General features: G+C 30.0%; 1 protein-coding gene across 1 annotated transcript in view; it reads right to left on the bottom strand.

Moving 5' to 3' along the window:
- Positions 1-5,988: 5,988 nt before the first annotated feature.
- The window catches only part of LOC145268999 (putative RNA-binding protein 19), an 87,401-nt gene continuing 73,576 nt past the window's right edge, over positions 5,989-19,813 (bottom strand). The window contains exons 23-26 of the mRNA XM_080124623.1: positions 17,367-17,483; positions 12,433-12,538; positions 10,915-11,038; positions 5,989-6,111 (exon numbers count right to left, since the gene is read on the bottom strand). Coding sequence (XP_079980749.1) covers positions 6,044-6,111; positions 10,915-11,038; positions 12,433-12,538; positions 17,367-17,483 — 415 coding nt within the window. The 3' untranslated portion in view covers positions 5,989-6,043. The remainder of the gene's footprint in view (positions 6,112-10,914; positions 11,039-12,432; positions 12,539-17,366; positions 17,484-19,813) is intronic.

Here is a 19,813-nt window from a genome sequence, read left to right as displayed (position 1 = left end):
TCTACTACACAATAACAAGTCTACATAAAACTAGTATCTCATTTCCATTTTTTAGTAAAGATATGTCAAAAAGCACATTTTTTTTATAATTTAATTATCTAATGCTTTAAATTAAATTACAATAACTTTTTAATTATAATAGTTCAAGTTGTTACTGTTTATTTGTCTCCCAAAGAGGGCAAAGTTAGATGGGTTTTTTTTAATATGAAGGATATCCAGCTCCACAAAAAGGAGCACTCTGAGTGGGACATAAATAAAAATTGATAACTGATACTAATCCATCCAAAGATAGTCTAATATAACAAGTGTTGATAAAAAATAATGAATGGTTTCCTTTTGTTTAGGAGCACAAGTGAACCATAATACTTGACTATTGCCATGCCCACTTCAATTCAGGTCAGAAATTACTTTCTGTTCAACAATTTATAGGCTTCAAAATTGCTTTCGAATTTCGAAGTGTCATAATAGTATGCACAAGTCTGTCTTTTAAAACATGCCAGAAATTTTCCTTCTATATTTATACTAGTGGGGGGTACCCAGCCTTTCCCGGGTGTTTGGAAGTGTGTGTGTGTGTTAAAAAAAAACGTTGGTCGGGCGTTTGGAGGTGTAAAAGAAAAAAGTTTTAGTAGGAAGGTAGGATTGAACCCCAAAGCCTTGATGCGGAAGTGGAAACAAAAGGGGGAAAAAAGCCACCTCGGCCATGAGGAAAGAGGAATTGATAAGCGTGTTAAAATAAGGTTTATAAAGTAAAATACATAGGTGCGAGGAAGTGGTGTGATGTTTGACCTAGTTTTGCGCTGCAAGCCAGTTACTGTTTCCCCCGCTTTTCGAAGATGCGGCGAGCTGGCAAAAGTCGGGCAAATTAAATACACACGTAACTCCTGTTGTTAAGTCATAGATATTATCATTTAGATGTGATATAAAAAGTTTTAAGGAGCGACCCCCCCCCCTCCCGAGAAGACCTCGGAAAAAAGCCTTTTGCAGACATACACAAAAAGCGAACACACACACACACACATTTTGCCTTTTATATATATAGATCTATTACTAATGAAGATTTTGATATATGTCTGCCTGAAGCCTAAACTGTCTTCTACTTCTATTATTTTACTAGTGTAGTTTTTTAATATTCAATTCAGTTTACTATTTGTGACTAATGTACTTTCTATGCTCAATTTACGTTGCATTTGAGTAGGAAATAGTGTAATATATTTTTGTGAAACCATCCTCCCAGACATTACTACTCAGTTGGTTTGTTTGTTTAACCAGCATATCGACCTTCTTTGGGTCATTTAATGTTGTATATAAATTTGTTTGTTTTAATAATTTTTGTTGTTTTTGAAGTTGATGGTTTTCAAATTTTATTTAACTTCTAGGTTTGTTGTCTTCGGATGTTGAGTTGCTTTCAAGGTTGGTTGTCATTAGGAATATTCAAGTGATGTTTCCATGTTATTAGTTGCTTGAAAGGGATTTATATTTTGTGGTAAAGATTTGCTCTTTTTAAAAAGCTTAGGATATTATTTGGGTTTTCTTTTCAAAAGAGATCTTTTAGATTTTTGGCCTTGTAAAAATGTTTACAAATGTACGCGAGGTCATAACAATCCAGTATTCACCATATAGGGCTCAAGACATGTTACACATTTGGGAGGTTCTTCATTTTTTAACATAAAGGAGTGAGTTATATATGCATGTCCTATCATGTATTCAGATATGTCACTTAGGTGTTAATGAAATTTTGCAGCCATGTTGGCTTTTTCATTCCCACTGAATCTGTAGTGACTAAGAATCAAACAGAAGAGAAAAGTTTTATGTTGTGAAATAGAATGGATTCTTTGTAGAAGTTTAAGCAGTGAAGGATGATTCAAGAACTGGTAATGAGTCCACAAATGTTATGGATTTCTTGATTAATGGTGATACCCAGAGCTAAGTCTCTCTCTCTCTCTCTCTCTCTATATATATATATATATATATATATATATCCAAAATGTTTAGTTTTTCTCTATAGTTTGAGGGGTGAGTATTGGATTTAGTGTTTGTAGTCAGGTTTAGTATGATTTCAAGTTGGTTCAAAAACCAGGGTAGGAGTTCTGACAAATTTTCTTTATGGATGCCGTTCTGGTCTATTGGGCTGTCTATGAGTAGTTTCACTACTTCTTCCATGTAAAAACCAAAGGGTTTCATTGCATTTTCATTTTGTTTGAATAAATGTGTGTAGTTGGAATTAAAGGTACGTACGTAATAAGCAAATCTTTTGGATTTGATTTAAGTTTTAGATAATATTGTATGTCTTGGTTTTTGTGGAGGTTTGTAGGCTTCCGCATATAAGCTTTCTATGGAAGAGGTTTTGAATGCAACCAAGGCAAATTATAATCCTGTGTGATGAATGGGGTCCAGAATTTTAAGCTAAGATTTTCTGGTCGAACCGTATATAAAGCTTTCATAGTTCACTTTGGGTTTTATCAAGGCTTTATATCATTTTAGATTACTTCTCTTTTGTGAGAATTTTTTTTTTTTTTAATGGAAATCTCTCCAGACAAGGCAACTTGATATAAAAAAAATACTACTTCAAGGTCAAAAACTAGCCAATGATAAGTGTTAGATATATTCAGACTCAGAAAACAGCAATTCTTCATCCTTTGTCAGAAACATTGTTCATGTAAGGACAAAGGGAAGCAAAAGTTATAAGGCTGTTGAAAATAAACACAAGTTCCACTTTGCTGTTCATTAGTCATACCATTCTCCCAAGCATTACGCTCTGATTTTGGGGCGAGGGAGGGTGTAGTGTAATATCGTTTCTGTGGTTGATACCTTCTTCTCAACCTTCTATATTTTCGTTGCAGTTTTGCTAGTTGATTTAATTCCCTTATTGTATTTTTGTTTAAACAAATATTTTAAATAAAAAAAAGAAACAAAACATTGGGTTGTTATTATTTACTAAAAAATAAATGTAATTTAAGCTAAGCTTTCTTTTCAGCAACATTTTTTTTTTTTTTTTTTGCAAATTTTCTTAAAGATAAATATTCCATCTTATATCTAAACAGTTGTATTCATATAAACATTTTTATCCTTTTTTTCTATAAATAAAACTTTATGCTCTTTTTCCTAACAATTTTTGTTCTTTAAATAGTTGAATTTTCAAAGTCAGACCCAAATAGCAATCCATCTGACATATCAAAACTTGATTCAAACGGGCCTATTTTTTTTGTTTCTTCTTTCTAGTTAGCAAGCCACCTGGCATTGCCCGGTCGTAACGTACACTTAAGTATGATATTTTAATTTATGCAGGTTTTGTATTTATTATAATGTAAATTTTCTATTGATTATTATATTGTACCCAATATATGTATTAAGGATTTCAAAAGTTTAAAAAAAAATGAATTTAGTGCGATCAGCTGGAATCAAAACCAAAACATTCAGTGCTCCAGCTGTCGTTGTTACCGTCTGAGCTATCACTGTCACAAATATTTACGACTGAGTTTATTAAGTTCGTTTTAATAATTTTAGAAAAAATAGGCTTTTAATATCAACGGCAGAGTGAGAAAAATCTTAACTTTATAGGTTATAGATAGGCATAAATCTTAACTTTATAGGTTATAGATAGGCATAAATATTTAATTTTACATTGGTTCCTTTATGGGGAAAGCTGCAAGAAAAAAATATGTAGAATTTCAAAAACGAGAAAATGTGAATACACAATTTTATTTTTCATATGCTTAGATGAAAAAATGTTTGTTTTTTTTCGTAATACGGTTTTAGTACAGGAGTTGTTCACTGTTGACGACTTTCATGCGTACAACAACTCAAAATTCTTGGTGTGTGTGTGTGTTTATATATAATAATAAAATGATTTAGTTTTTTTTCCTCCCTTACTAAAGACTAGAAATAAGAAACTAACATGGCCATTCTTACGCTACCTTCTTTCACTCATCATTACCCTAACTGTTCAGCATATCTTCCAGCATCATTACTCACATTTCCTCAACTTTTCCTAAATGCTACATTTTTATCACCAACCATCACTCTCCCCACCACATAAGCCAACAGAGGCAGCAGCCAATATTTTCTTTCTTTATTTGCAGTCTTCTAACAAAACACTAAATCACCGGTTTGTAAAGGAACCTGAGCTCCAGTGAGACAGTCTCTAAGTGGGGATTCCCTCTAGATGGGATGAAATGGAGAAAAGAAAAATTGGTGGGTGAGGGGAGGGGTGTTAGTGATTGATTCTTTCTCCAAGATGAGTGAAATTTGAAAGGTGTGAAAAGAAAAATTACAGATAGGAGGGGGTGGGGATCTTGGAGGTTTCCTAGTTGAGGAAAGATGGAGCATTCACTCGGCTAGCTAAGAGGCTAATGATTATGTTACATTTAACAGAACTGCACATTCCACATCTAGGCAGAGAACACGTATTCAAATTTGGCTCCTTTTCGTACACACAGACTTGCTACATGTATCCATCTTCTGTCAAATGTTGATCTTCACCCGTAGTTGGTGTTTAAAGAAAGCGATCAGATCCTGATCAGAAAAAGACAACACCCTCCCCACCCCTGGCCACCTTGCAGTTGCAACATCCAAATCACCATTCTCTACTACATACTACTATATTGGTATAGATCTACATAATCAGTTTTCACATTACCTTTATACGGCTTTAGAGGTCAGTAGAGTGAGACTTGAAATTTCCTCCATCTGATGCGACAATTTCCACTCTCACAAAGTACCTAAAAACATTTTCTATAATTCTGTTACTCTTAATTTTTAAATAGTATTTTTGTTAGCATTTCTTATAGACTTCTTCTATCGATCAAATTTGGAAGAGCATTTTTGTTTGTTTACATTTCTTTAGCAGTTTAATTATACCATAGGTTAGATGCTTTATATATATATATATATATATATATATATAAAATAAAAATTACAATTAAATTTACCAAAATGATCTAAGATGGTAAAACTAAAGTATTTTATAAATATTAAAGACTTAATATTCATAAAGTAATCTCAACCAGATGTAAAAGCTCAATAAACATGTTTTTTTAACTGTTTTCTCTTATATATATACATATTATCCATGTATTCTTTTCACAAAAAATTCTCTCATTAGACATATTGATATGTTCAAAAATGTTAATTTTCTCATAAACACTTAATATAAAAAGAAAAAAATCAAAACATCATGCTAACTTACATAATACCAATATTCACACGAAAGGACACTGCTTATACCAGAAAACCCAACATTTATGCATTGAAATTGACCTTGCTTATTTCTGTCAAGGAAATTGTTTTTCAGTTGAATTTGTTGGTTGGTTTGTGTACAGCTTAGCATTCAATTATCACCAAACTTGGTCAAAATATCACTTACAGTCTAACTTAAAAACAGATTTCATTTTGGCGTCAAGGGTTAGAATGTCGGAAAGGTGAATATCACACATTTGGTAATACTTTGATTAGTTCATCATAGAGACTCATTACCTGACCAATATTGTAACCAATAAAGTCCCATACGACCTTGAAAAGAATTTTGATAAATGTTAAAGGTCACATCAAGAGCAGAATGCAAGAAAAAAATTCTGTATAAGCATTAAAAATGGTTTTATATTGTTTCGTTAGATATTATTAATTGCTACCAAAACAAATTTGGAATCATAAAAGTTTTAAATATCATGAAAGTAATAATTTTGGCTTGAGATACCTAAAGGGAGGTAAAAATGATAAAACAGGTAATGAAATAATAGATATAGTTTATTTTGTACTTTTCATTGTTTTCAAATTGTTAAACCTATTTTTAAAACTTACGAATTTCAGAAAAGTTTGCTTATAAATTATCTCACAAAACAGATAATTTAAGAGCTGAGAAGTTGTATGCATACTATCTGCAAACAAAGAAATCAAAAGAATTGGAGGGGGGAGGTCATTTCTATAAATTCATCACTTCAGACAATGCCAGGTACTTTTGCTTGTGTAGAAAGAAAAAAAAAAGACTAAAAGTCTAAAAACAAAAATATTTATTATCTGTATGTACATTTGGTGCATTATACAATAATCACAGATCAGTTTCTCCTTTTAATTCAGCAATGATATTTGACTTTTTGAATTTCTTTTTAGGAGTTTCTGAAAGAAAAAGAATTGAATTTTAAAGAATGAAATTAATTCACAGGTAATCGAAACTCATCAGTGGACATTAAAAATTAAAATCAAACATTAATTCCTCATTTAAATGAAGTTGGATTTGTTTTGATTTTATATGAAGAGGGTCGATTAGAACTAGTTCATTCAAAAGCATATCAACAATTGCATATTGACAGTGAAATAAACATAAAATTTGTTTGTTTTTAATGAAAATTTGGTGTTTGAAAACCCATTTTTAATCCTCTTAAACATTAATGTAGCTTTCATTAAGTGAAAATGATACTTGTTTTGTTTTTAATAAAAATCTACAAATCATTGATACAGGGTAAATTTGGAAGAAAATATTAACTCTTCGAATCTCAGTGCATATTAAATAACAAATGAATAATTTGTGTATTTCTTGTTTTTATATAACATACATCTGAACGTTATGATTTATTTTATTTCTTATTATTGATTGTTTATTGGGATAAATATTTGAGTTATGTAAATAAGATTGTTTTTGTAATTAAATTACATCTTGCAGGTTTGGCAGTCATAAATGCCTCTGCAGCAAAAAATTAACATTTCTTTTGTGATAGACAAGATGGTAACACCTGCAGTAATGAGGAGCATTTTAAATAAATTTTTTTTAATACATACACTGAACAAAAAACATTACGTTTAATTTATTATGTTGAAGTTTGAACTTCAAAGATTTTATTGTTTAAACAATTTAACTTTGTTTTATTAAAAAAAAAAAGTTAAAAAGATATTTTTCACTCAGTAGTTAGCTTTGGAAGATTGTCAGTGAAAGAAACACAATCACAGACTAGAAATAATGAAATACAAAAAGTGTTTCATTATTTCTAGTCACCACTTTGAAAAATCACTTGCAAATGTGACTGTTTCATTCACAATGTAGAGTCCTGTTCATGTTTATTTATAATGGACTATTTCAATCTTTTTTTCTTTCCTCTTATCACATTTGATTTAATAAAGACACAGAAAGGGTATAAAATTAAAAACGGGGGAGCAAACAAAGTGAGTGATAGATGGAAACTTTGTAAGAGACAAGTCACTCGGTGAATGAATGGCAACTTAAGGTTAATTAGCACTAGGAAAATGTCACTGAAAAGCAATATTTTATCATGTCTTTTGTAGAATTAAAACATAGAAAAACAAATGGCGATTAACTCCACTTTAGTATAATAATTAATGAAAGTCAGTTGTTTCATTTTGATTCATTTACTTTTTTACTCGTCTAATGGCAAGTTCTATAATAATGAGACACACTTGATACCATTCAGAGAACTTGAATGCCTATTAGACACTATCCTTGAGTGTCTAAGGTCTCTCTCTACAGAGGTTTGTCAGGTTTTTCTGACATGAGGATAATTTTTTCTACACGTAAACCCTGACTAAATATTCAAAATCACATAGTGTTCATGGCACAAATAAGATATCCTCGATATAGTTAATCCATACTATTTTTTTATGAGGAATGGTGCACCTTCCCCAAGTAATGTTATTTCAAGTAACAGCACAAAGCTGGATACTCCACCAGACTAGATAAATTCTTGTCTTGTAATCAAGTAAGACCAAGAGACCACAAGAAAAGTATACTACGACTTATTCAAATTGTCAAGTGAGGAGAGGAAAATTATATTCCCAACTTCTTTTACTAACTCATTGTTTGGTAGGTTAAGGAGAACTTTAATGGAATATTCAAATATATGTGTATCTCAAATAGAGATCAAGTGTTAGCCCCAGGATGGGGTCCATTCTACTGAAATAGAGTGAAACAAGAGAAAAATTCTTTGAAATACAGAAATTAAAGAAAGAATATATTTACGATTTTTAAGAAAAAACTTGCTTTGATTTGAAATTTACTGTTAAAACATGTAATTTAGTATTGTCACTTAAAAATGTATTTAACATTCTGTAACTATAAATGGATGACCTATGCAAAACAATTTAAGCTTTTTCTAAAAAAAAATCAGTTTTTAAGAATTTTATCACGTTTAACTTGCTTGAACAAAAAACAAAAATATTTTTATCATATGTGCACTTGTCACAGAACGAAGATGTCATATTCCAAAAATCACATAAATTGATCAAGTAGGATTTTTAAACTATGAAAATCGAAATTTATGACTAAGCCAAATGTGTTTTGATTGGCCAACTCAATTCGAACTACGACAGATGAAAATCATCCTCATAATGGATAAAATTTAGTCTCAAAATTGCTAAAAATCGTAAATTTTGATTTAAAAAAAAAAAAAAAAGAAGAATTTTTGGAATATCACATCTTTGTTTAACAAAAATTTTTCTGTATTTTTGTTTTTTAATTAAGCGTAATTCTAAATTAGCACCCATATTTCTTCCTAGGATTTTGATTAGCAAACACTATTTTTAAAATATTCATATTTTATCAATTTTAAATACATTTTCTTTCAATTTAAGTGAAAAATTAAAATACTTAACATTTCAAAATACAATAGTTATAAGAATGTGCTTATAAATCAAAAAAAGTTTTCCAACAAATTTACTCAGTTGAAATTAAAAAATTTTTTTTTTATTTTTATTCAATTTGCACCCCAAACAAGGCATATTGTAGGGGGCTACAATCGGAGACATAAGTTGCAGAGAAATTATGAAGGGAGATGATCACATTACACTTGAACTTCTGCATGTCAGTACAGTTGGGAAAACAGAATCCTGGAAGGGAGTTCCAAAGTCTAGCAGTTCTGGGGAAGAAACTATTGGAGTAAAAGGCTTTCTTACACTTAGGGATCTCTACTGAATAGGGGTGGGATTTAGCTGTTTGTCAGGTTTGTCGAAGGAGTACAAGTGCTTGTAGTTCGTCAGAGCATTCACCATTAAAATACTAGTAGAGCAGGTAGAGGGATGCAACATTTTGTTGATGGGACAGAGGCTGAAGCTTAGATGACAGTTCAGGACAAACAGGTTGGTGACTCTCTTTTGAACCCTGTCCACGAGTGAGACTAGTAGCAGATGCACCAATCCAAATGTGACAACAGTACTCCATACATGGGCAAATGGTGGCCTTATAGAGGTACAGGATACTTTGAACCAATTGTTCACTAAATATAGTTTTCAATATTGTGAACTATGAATTATATACAACAAAGTGAACCTCAGATTAACTCATTCAGGAAGTAATTATTTTCTGTCATGAATAGACTTTATTTTTAAAACAAAAAAAGTTCTTTTAAAAATATGTGACTTAGCAGCACAGCTTATGCTTCATCTACAGCGTTTATTACATCTAAAAATACTGAATGACATTAACTTTAAATTACTTTTGTAGAAAACTAATTTTTGTTTCTTTTATAGTAAACATTAAATTATTATTCAATATTTGTTTTGATCAAATAGTCTAACAACTATGACAATCTTCCCCACCTCACCCTCAAATATATTTTAAGCGTAGTACTGTCATAATACTTGATTGCCATGGAAAAAGAATTGGTGCTTCTACACTATTGAGACGAGATTTTGTAGTTGATAAATGGAGTTTTCAGATAAAACAATGGTTTCAACTGATTTTTTTGTCAATTCTAATAAGTTACAATGGTAGCTTCCTAATTATGCAGTTGAAATTACCTGAATATTACTGGATCATTAAAAAATAACTTTAACCGCGGTAGCAGATGAAAAATTGCTGCCATCTTGTTTAAATCGAAATGGAAAATGACCTCTCTTATGAACTTTCTTGTGTCTTACGATCGTTTTAATCAAATTCTATTTTTTTAATAAATCGATTTTTATAACTTTTGGATATAATCATTAACAGAATATTCTTTTTATTGTTACGACTCTTGAGTATATATCCAACACAAACACAGTTAATCAACCAAGAACCACACCACTATATAAAAGCATATAATATATTAACGGATACACACTCGAGAGTCAAAGCAATGAAAAGAATATGCTGTTGCCCTAGCCCTAATAATCATTTTAAAAATACGAGAAATAATGCCATTGTTTTCACGTGAAATTCAGGATTACAATTTCAAATAAAACATTTTGTTCTAATAGTGTAAGCGCCAAAGAATTACATTAATATTAATTTTTTTTTATATTGAACTAGCAAGGCTATCCAGCATTGTCTGCGGCTATATAAAACTAAATAGAAGTTAAATAATGTGTAACATCTTCATATTAAGACTTCTCTCTCTTTTTATCTTTTGATCATCTCTCTTATCAGTTAACGTGCCTAAAAATAATACTAGAGCTATTTTAAATGTAATGCTGTAATTTCATTTATTATTTCTGGACAACGCCGAGTAAAACAAAACACAATGACATTCTTGAATGGGTATGCCCTGATTAGTGATAATCTTTATGATAAATTTGGTGCAACTCTATCAAATAGTTTTGAACCCTATAACTGTTATAATAATACTAATAGTTGATAATTCCTTCCCACTCTGTTCTATGCAAAATTTTCTTTAATTTCAAAGAAAAAAACACAATTCAGTGATACTGAGTTGTTTTTTATAAGAAAAACTATGAAATAACATACAAATGGGAGGCTTATGTTCCTTTTATATCATCTTTTGCTCCCAGTAAAATTTTAATTTCATGGAAATTGGAGCTTTTTTTTCTTCTTTTTAGGATGGGAGGTATTTTTTTTAGACACAAGAGATCAGAGAAACAAAATAAAGCAATGTTTTCAAAATATCAACATTGTTTTTCGGGGTTTTTTAATCAACAATTAAAAAATAGATATAAAAAATAGAAAAACAGAAAATATATAATAATGAAGAAACAAACCTTCATAAAAATGATCAGCAGTTTTTTTTCGCAATTCATCAATACTTTGATCAGCTTCAGCCCATTCTAAAACCAAACGACGGCCATACAAATGAGTACTGTGACAAAGAGCTTTGAAAGCTCTCTGAAAAGAAAGAAACGGGAAAAAATGAAATCAGATGTAAAATAAATTTACTACTAGTAATTTGACCAAATGATCATATCTGCTTGAATGTTGGCATGTGTTAGACAGCTTCCAAACTAATCTATCTGTAGATATCTTTCATCTGTTTCGAACCTTTGTTATCATGTACACATTTTCCTTGGCTTCCCCTTTGCAACTGACATTGTATCTCAACTATTCTACATTTAACTCAAGCATGATCACCCAAAACTTTCCACATGAAAGTAAATTACGAAGAAACAAAAAAATTCCACTAGAAATCTAAAAATAGAATATAAGTTCAGTTGTACAAGTTGATTTAGCAAAGAGAATTTTTCCCTTTGGTATCAAATTTAACAAATATATTTTTCAGGCTCTTCCACCCACCCCAAGAAGGATGGTCTGGAAGAGATTAATATGATGAAAATCATCTAGATGAATTTGCTCTGTGATATTAAGTAACGTATTTGTATAAACAAAATAAATCAATGAGAATAATATGCAACCCAGTGTAAGTAATGGAGTTGTTGTCTTTTGTTAATTGTTTCAATTATCACAGATAGAGAAAGGCAGGTAGAATGCCAACTATCAAACTAACATCACTATGACAACTATGACTGCCACAGTTATCATTACAACTACTACTAACACCAACCATGTAGTATACAGCTATTTACAAGATTTCTGTTCACTAGATGATAACTGGTAATTTGTTGAGGAGTGAAAGAATTCATTAACAGATTACCTTCACCAAGGCGGTTATATTTTCGATTTATTGGTTTGTGTACAACCCAGAGTTCACATCGCTTAACCAATCGTCACTAAACTTGGTCAAAACACTGATTATGGTCTAACTTAGAACTGATTTAATTTGGAGATGTTTACGATAGGATCACAGAAAAAAATGGTCACACATCAGGTAATAATTCTGGTTCTTTTCAACATAGACTTGTTACTTGTTTTTTTGTCGTTATTTTTTTATTATAGTGACTTGCTACCACATCTTATATGACATATGTGTGTATATATATATATATATATATATATATATATATATATATATATATATATATATATATATATATAGTAAAAATTTTGGAGGCATTTCAACTTTTGATATTTTTTCAAATTTGATCTTTGGATATGATGCTCTTGATAAGTTATCACCATACAAAATTTCAGCCTGATAAGTTTTTTAGTTGTCGATATTTTCAGCGGCATAACTTTAGAAATACTTCATACTATATGGAGAAGATTCCAATCAAACCCATCAAACGAAAGTATGCAGTCTCATAACCAATGTATGCACTTGTCTATAATATGTATTGTTTTAGCATATAAAAGGGTTAATACATAAACAAAAATTAATAACTCACCTTAGCATCATGACGGCTAACAAAATCCACAAAGCCAAATCCTCGATGAGGCCCAGTTCCAACAATCTTTTTGGGTAAACGAACAATTTTCAGTTCTCCAAAAACACTAAATAAAAAAATGTAAAAAATTTTAAATGGCTTTTCAGGTTACAGAATCAATTAGAATTCTGTGATTTTAATTAATCATGAAAATTATTTGTATCTCAAATTCAAACGTTTCTTCACATCCATCACCTATCTAGGATCTTGCCAAATTTTCAAAGTCAGCCGCAAATAAGAATCTAACATATTGATACTAGATTTGAAATAGTGGAAGAAACAAATGGAAAATATTACTAGTACAAAAGTATTTTATTTTGCATCAGTTACTTATTTAAAATACTTTTTCTGGAAAAGATCATTTTTAAAATCTAACTTTATATCTAACTCTGCTCTCATGGGGAGGTAAGTAAATAGAAACTTGTTATGCAAGAAACTGAAATGCCTTGTGGTAGCTTTAATTTCATCATCAAACTATTTTTTAAATAGGATTTTTAAAGAGTTCTTGTTGGTATTTTTCTGATTTCAATAAATAATTTATTAACAATAAATAAAAAACATGTTTTATGTATTAATGAATTATCACAAATCAAGGCCCTAAGACTATTTGAGGATAACGGTTAATGAGTTTGCCAAATGGATGGTGAGAAATCTTAAGGATTCATAAAGATGGTTAAAATTGATAAGATCTTGATTATTTAAGATGGGTCAACAAGAATTTGTTAATATTGAACTTAAAAACAACCATGTTGTAGTCAGCTGAGAAGCAACCCTAGATATCGTGTGCCACAGACGGCATTGTCATCAGATGTGTTACATCAAGATAAGACAAACACACAGACACATGAGACAATTTTATTCATATAAAGATGAAAACATTTTTGAGAGTCAAATACTGGCATTTTTTTTTTTTCATGCCAGTTAAAATGTTTTTGTATGTTGGAGGTTGTTGATCTTTGATTTAGATTAACCTATTTAGCTGTAATTCTGGAATTAATCTGCAACCATATTATTGATTACTATTCAAATATTAATGATTGCTATCAAAATATAAATGGTGGCAATCATTTATATTTTGATAGCAATTAAAATATAAATGATTGCTATCAAAATATAATTGATTACTATCAAAATATAATTGATTACTATCAAATCTTAAATTGTTTTACTCTACTAGTTGTTTACCTGCTAGCAAGGATAGATGAAATAAGAAGCCAAATTAGCAAATAGAAAGTACACAGAAGCACCTATTATCCAATTTGTAGAAAGATGCAACACAAGTCTCGAGGCAAATGGTCGTCTCTACCAGTTTAAAAGAATACTTTTCAGAATAACTCCCTTCTGGGGTATTATTGCTATATCTGAGCTGGTGTATCAACACTTAATCTCTCCCTCTTAAAGGCTCTTTTTTAGACCCTGTCTAACTTAATAGGTTCCACACTGTCTACCAAACTCCAACTCATCATCATAATGTGATTTGATGAATTTGCTGCTCTGGTGTCCTTAGAACATAAATACCTCTTACCAACTTGACAAGCAACAAAATTCTACCTTTTCACTATAGAGGTCCCAAACACTGGAAAGATTTCTACTCTAAGAGCATCTTTCCTCAAACCACTTGCCTTTGGAACTCTCTTTGCTCCCTGTTTCCCTTAACATGCACAAATTTACATGTAATGTGAACAAACATCTCCTTGCACAAGTTTCCATTTAGAATGGCCTCTAACTGCATGTGTTTTTTTGTAGTAAATAAAAAAAAGAAAAGAAAAAAAATAGCAAATGATGTTGCCAGCTTCCAATAGATTATGGATAAAATAATTAGCAATGAAAAATTAGAAGCCACCTTTGCATCTATTGATAATCTAATTGTATGCAAAAATGATACAAATCATAATTATAATCTGAAATAATTTATGACATCCATTCTTATTTTTTCTTCTCCCTTTAAGTCTCTTAAGTAACTTTCTCCATTAAACAATTATTTACATTAATTTCCACGTGCCATTGCACAACATTATTTTTGAGTCATTCCAAGTCTTATTCATCTTCTCCTCCTTTACCTTTGATTAAAATGTGTGCACATCTGTTTACGCAACCAAAGCTTTGTTCACCATGTTCATACTACTTTTGGCCTTAATCATAGAGATTCAGAATTATTATCAAGATGTACACCACAAATTTAAAGAACCATAGTCGGGTTATTCCTCTGCATCCTCAGAAAGACCAAATTAATGGGAGCCAGCATTCACTCACATGTAATATAGTACTACAAACAAAGATGTAAACAACTGAGAGTGAATGGCAGATGAAGATAGAAGCACAGGAAACTTGCTCCATGCAGTATGTATACACAAGATCAAACTTAATCCATATAAATCACCAACACAGATCATACCCTCGATAGCAAAATGTACCCACAAATTCCAACCTCTGCCGACCATCTACAGAAAACACAGTAAAAGTTTGCCTTTAATTAGAGAAACACAATCTGATACTGACAAATAAATGCTTTTTTGGCATAGACACCATTAATTTACTGGGATACACTGTGATTAAAGATTTTGTCATAAGGCCCAGAACAATTAAAAATCATATTAAAATTGCGAATATATATATATATATATATATATATATATATATATATATATATATATATATATATATATATATACACACACACATACATACATACATTTTTTATTTATATTCAAATAAACATAATTTAATGTCACTACACGATCATGACAATGCTTTGGTCAATTAGTTATAAATAGCTAAAGACATTTTCAGGCAATGCAAATCGTCCCTTATTTTAGAATTTCCAATCTTCAATTAATAATATATAACTCAATTTTGTGTGTATGTGTGATTCCTATAGAAAGAAAGGTTTACAAAATCTACATAAACCCTTAAAGTGTATTCTTATGTAATATTTGATAGAGAAGACACGAGAAGTGTTCCCTAACCTTTAAGTGTATCCCTAAAGGGCCTACGAGAGTATAACCCCATTTCAAATATATCCTATTTTACTGAAATTTAAATCATATGTATTTTCTAAGCTAGACAATGGCAGTTCTTTCAAATCTGTAACCTATGTGCTGAATATTTAAAAACTCCAATATATATTTTATATATAAAACCCAATTTTAATGAAATTCAAACGATATGTATAAAACAGAAATTCAGAAAGTTTTGAAACATTTCTGCTTCTTCCAATTATATTATTTCTGCTTCTTCCAATTATATTATTTCTGCTTCTTCCAATTATATTATTTCTGCTTCTTCCAATTATATTATTTCTGCTTCTTCCAATTATATTATTTCTGCTTCTTCCAATTATATTATGGGCAAAACAGCAGTAAAAATAAAGTGTCATGTGAAAAAGTACATAGTAGTGATTGTCATTCAAGCACAAACAACATCAGATCTTCCTGCTAATCCATAATATATGTGCAAACTAAAACTCTGAACATGATTACACATTGCTTCTAGTGGATCGCTTCTTTTTTTTTTTTTTAAATAAAATATACCCATTGGAATAATTTAGTTAAATAGGAAAAATTTATTCAACAAAGATTTCTCTTCTTTTCTTTATAAAATATTAAAAACATAAATCTAATTTGGTCAGCATATAGGCAAATCGGTTATGCTGGTATGGTCATGTGAAACATTCATGCACCTAGATAATCTGTTGCAGAAACATAGATGCCTGAAATCACAAGAAGGTTGGTTGGCCAACGAAAATTTGAAAAGTGATTAGACAAGACCACAGATCGAAATTTGGAGACAGTTGACTTGGTGAACCATGAAAACTCAAGAGTGGATTTGTATATCAGAAAACGTCTGACCCTTGAAGAAAGGAAAGTAACATTAAATAAATTGAAGAAGTATTAAAACACTTAAAATTGTTCAGATTTATATAGAGTTACATTTTCTGATATACATTTGAACAAATTAACTGAAACACTTATGAACAAAATATTGAATTTAAATGGAAAACAAAAAATGAAATATTTCTGTTTTGATTGACTGTAATTTTTTAAATGCTGCAAAAATGGTTTCTTTATATTATTATACATTATTTATAGTAATTTTTCATTTTCAAAGTCCTTAAGCTCATAAACTTTGCAATGATAATTTTTTTTAATCAAACTTGACTAGAATGATGCCAAATTGGATTATGCAATGCTCGTATGCGTCTGGACACAAAAAATCAGATTTTCTTTTATTTCATAAACTGACATGATTATGCAGCATAGGCAAGACAAAAGTGCGAGTAATATCTTGTAAAACTTTTCTTTCTCTCTATTCTATCTCTTTCTGTTGATTCCCTCTCCCTATCACCTCCCTCTCTCTTTCTGTATGACTTCCTTTGCTTTCTCTGGAAACTGGAAAACATTGGTAATGAATTACTACATAACATTTGTTAAAAATTGCTTCAAATGTCTACCTCCCTCAATTGTTTCTGTTGACCTTCAAAGAAAGAATATATAAAAGAAAAAAAAATATACCAATATTTTGTCCAAAGCAATGCTAAAAGCAAAATGTATCAACTTGCAGATGTCTTGTATAGTTTTTGATTTTTAATATACAAACAATTGACCTTTAATAATTAAATAAACATGTTTTCACACATTTGTTTATTTTCTACAACCTGATTAGATGAGAAACTCCTGCAGGGACCAAAGTCATTTAAAGTTATATTAAGTATATTTCCTTGTAATAATATTTTGCATCTATACTGACAAAATTTACTCTTTTAAATTTGGCTAAAATAAATAACAAAAATTATTCAACAAAAAAAAATGAAGATTTTTCTTTTTTCTTTCATAACATCAAAAACACGAAAACAATATTACCAAAATCAAATAATAATAAAAAATGTGTTTTCATACGCAAATAATTCTTTGATTTCTTTCTTTGTTGCTTGGAAAGGGATGTTACGCACCAATATCTTGGAGGTTTTTTGTTTCTTCTTCTCTTGTTTCTTTCGACTAACAGTTTTGTTATCTCTGGTAAATAAAAAAAAAATAAAAGATCATTATAAAAATTGTTTGACCAATTTTTGACAAAATTAAAAAGAAATCTTCACAGAGATAATCCCTTTTTATATTAGAATCTCATAATAAAATTTTCAATTAAAAACTATAAATTAGCAAATGTTACATTCATTAATTTAATCGTTTCTATTTTGAAACGATTAAATTAATGAATGTAATATTTGATTCTTCCTCATTTCAAACAATTCACAATGTTGAATATCCATCCAGAGCAGTGTACCGAAAACGTCATCTGGTAGAAGTAAACATGCTTAAAATAGGTATGCATCAATCTGGAAGAAAAAAATATGACTGATTGTTGAAAATAAAATAATTGTTGATTGAAACTACTTGTACAGATTAGCTACAGACAGAAAATACTGGTCGCTAAAAAAATACCCTATGGTGGTGACATTTGAAAACATAGACGAAATTCCACAATAGGCATTGCATGTAGGTGTGTGTGTGTGTGTGTGCCACATATTATTATTAGGGCTAGGACAACAGAATATTCTTTTCATTGTTTTTACTCTTGAGTATATATCTGGCACAGTTAGGCACAATGGATATATACCTGAGAGTCAAAGTAAGGAAAAGAATATGCTGTTGTCCTAGCCTTAATTATTATATAATATCAATCTGAAACTGAGATAGTCAGTTGACTGGCAATTGTGACCTCAAGAGAATCCTGTCAAATTCTTGTGTATGCATTCTTCTTCCTCAATAACATGCACTTGTTCACTTCCACGGACATTAACAAAATATTAGATCTTTAGATATCAGTGTTGCTTTCTTTTGAGTGCAGCAGAGTTATTTAGTTTAGTGATTGTTTAACATTATATACTAACTCCTTTCACATTATATACTAACTCCTTTCACATTATATACTAACTCCTTTCACATTATATACTAACTCCTTTCACATTATATACTAACTCCTTTTTGGGTTATTTTTGCCAAATGCAGTAATTTTGGAAAAAGCTTTTGTACTTCAAGTTCTTTTGTAGTTTTGAATATTAATGTTTGGATTGGTTGTTTTGTAGTTTCGAATATTAATGTTTGGATTGGTTGTTTTGTAGTTTCGAATATTAATGTTTGGATTGGTTGTTTTGTAGTTTCGAATATTAATGTTTGGATTGGTTGTTTTGTAGTTTCGAATATTAATGTTTGGATTGGTTGTTTTGTAGTTTCGAATATTAATGTTTGGATTGGTTGTTTTGTAGTTTCGAATATTAATGTTTGGATTTGTTGTTTTGTAGTTTCGAATATTAATGTTTGGATTGGTTGTTTTGTAGTTTCGAATATTAATGTTTGGATTGGTTGTTTTGTAGTTTCGAATATTAATGTTTGGATTGGTTGTTTTGTAGTTTCGAATATTAATGTTTGGATTGGTTGTTTTGTAGTTTCGAATATTAATGTTTGGATTGGTTGTTTTGTAGTTTCGAATATTAATGTTTGGATTGGTTGTTTTGTAGTTTCGAATATTAATGTTTGGATTGGTTGTTTTGTAGTTTCGAATATTAATGTTTGGATTGGTTGTTTTGTAGTTTCGAATATTAATGTTTGGATTGGTTGTTTTGTAGTTTCGAATATTAATGTTTGGATTGGTTGTTTTGTAGTTTCGAATATTAATGTTTGGATTGGTTGTTTTGTAGTTTCGAATATTAATGTTTGGATTGGTTGTTTTGTAGTTTCGAATATTAATGTTTGGATTGGTTGTTTTGTAGTTTCGAATATTAATGTTTGGATTGGTTGTTTTGTAGTTTCGAATATTAATGTTTGGATTGGTTGTTTTGTAGTTTCGAATATTAATGTTTGGATTGGTTGTTTTGTAGTTTCGAATATTAATGTTTGGATTGGTTGTTTTGTAGTTTCGAATATTAATGTTTGGATTGGTTGTTTTGTAGTTTCGAATATTAATGTTTGGATTGGTTGTTTTGTAGTTTCGAATATTAATGTTTGGATTGGTTGTTTTGTAGTTTCGAATATTAATGTTTGGATTTGTTGTTTTGTAGTTTTGAATATTAATGTTTGGATTGGTTGTTTTGTAGTTTCGAATATTAATGTTTGGATTGGTTGTTTTGTAGTTTCGAATATTAATGTTTGGATTGGTTGTTTTGTAGTTTCGAATATTAATGTTTGGATTGGTTGTTTTGTAGTTTCGAATATTAATGTTTGGATTGGTTGTTTTGTAGTTTCGAATATTAATGTTTGGATTGGTTGTTTTGTAGTTTCGAATATTAATGTTTGGATTGGTTGTTTTGTAGTTTCGAATATTAATGTTTGGATTGGTTGTTTTGTAG

Source organism: Euprymna scolopes, chromosome 1, assembly GCF_053919585.1.
Source record: "Euprymna scolopes isolate OS-2025 chromosome 1, ASM5391958v1, whole genome shotgun sequence".
NCBI classification, from domain to species: Eukaryota; Metazoa; Mollusca; class Cephalopoda; order Sepiida; family Sepiolidae; genus Euprymna; species Euprymna scolopes.
Note: the sequence above shows the minus strand (reverse complement) of the source record. Positions and strands in the feature narration are given on the sequence as shown.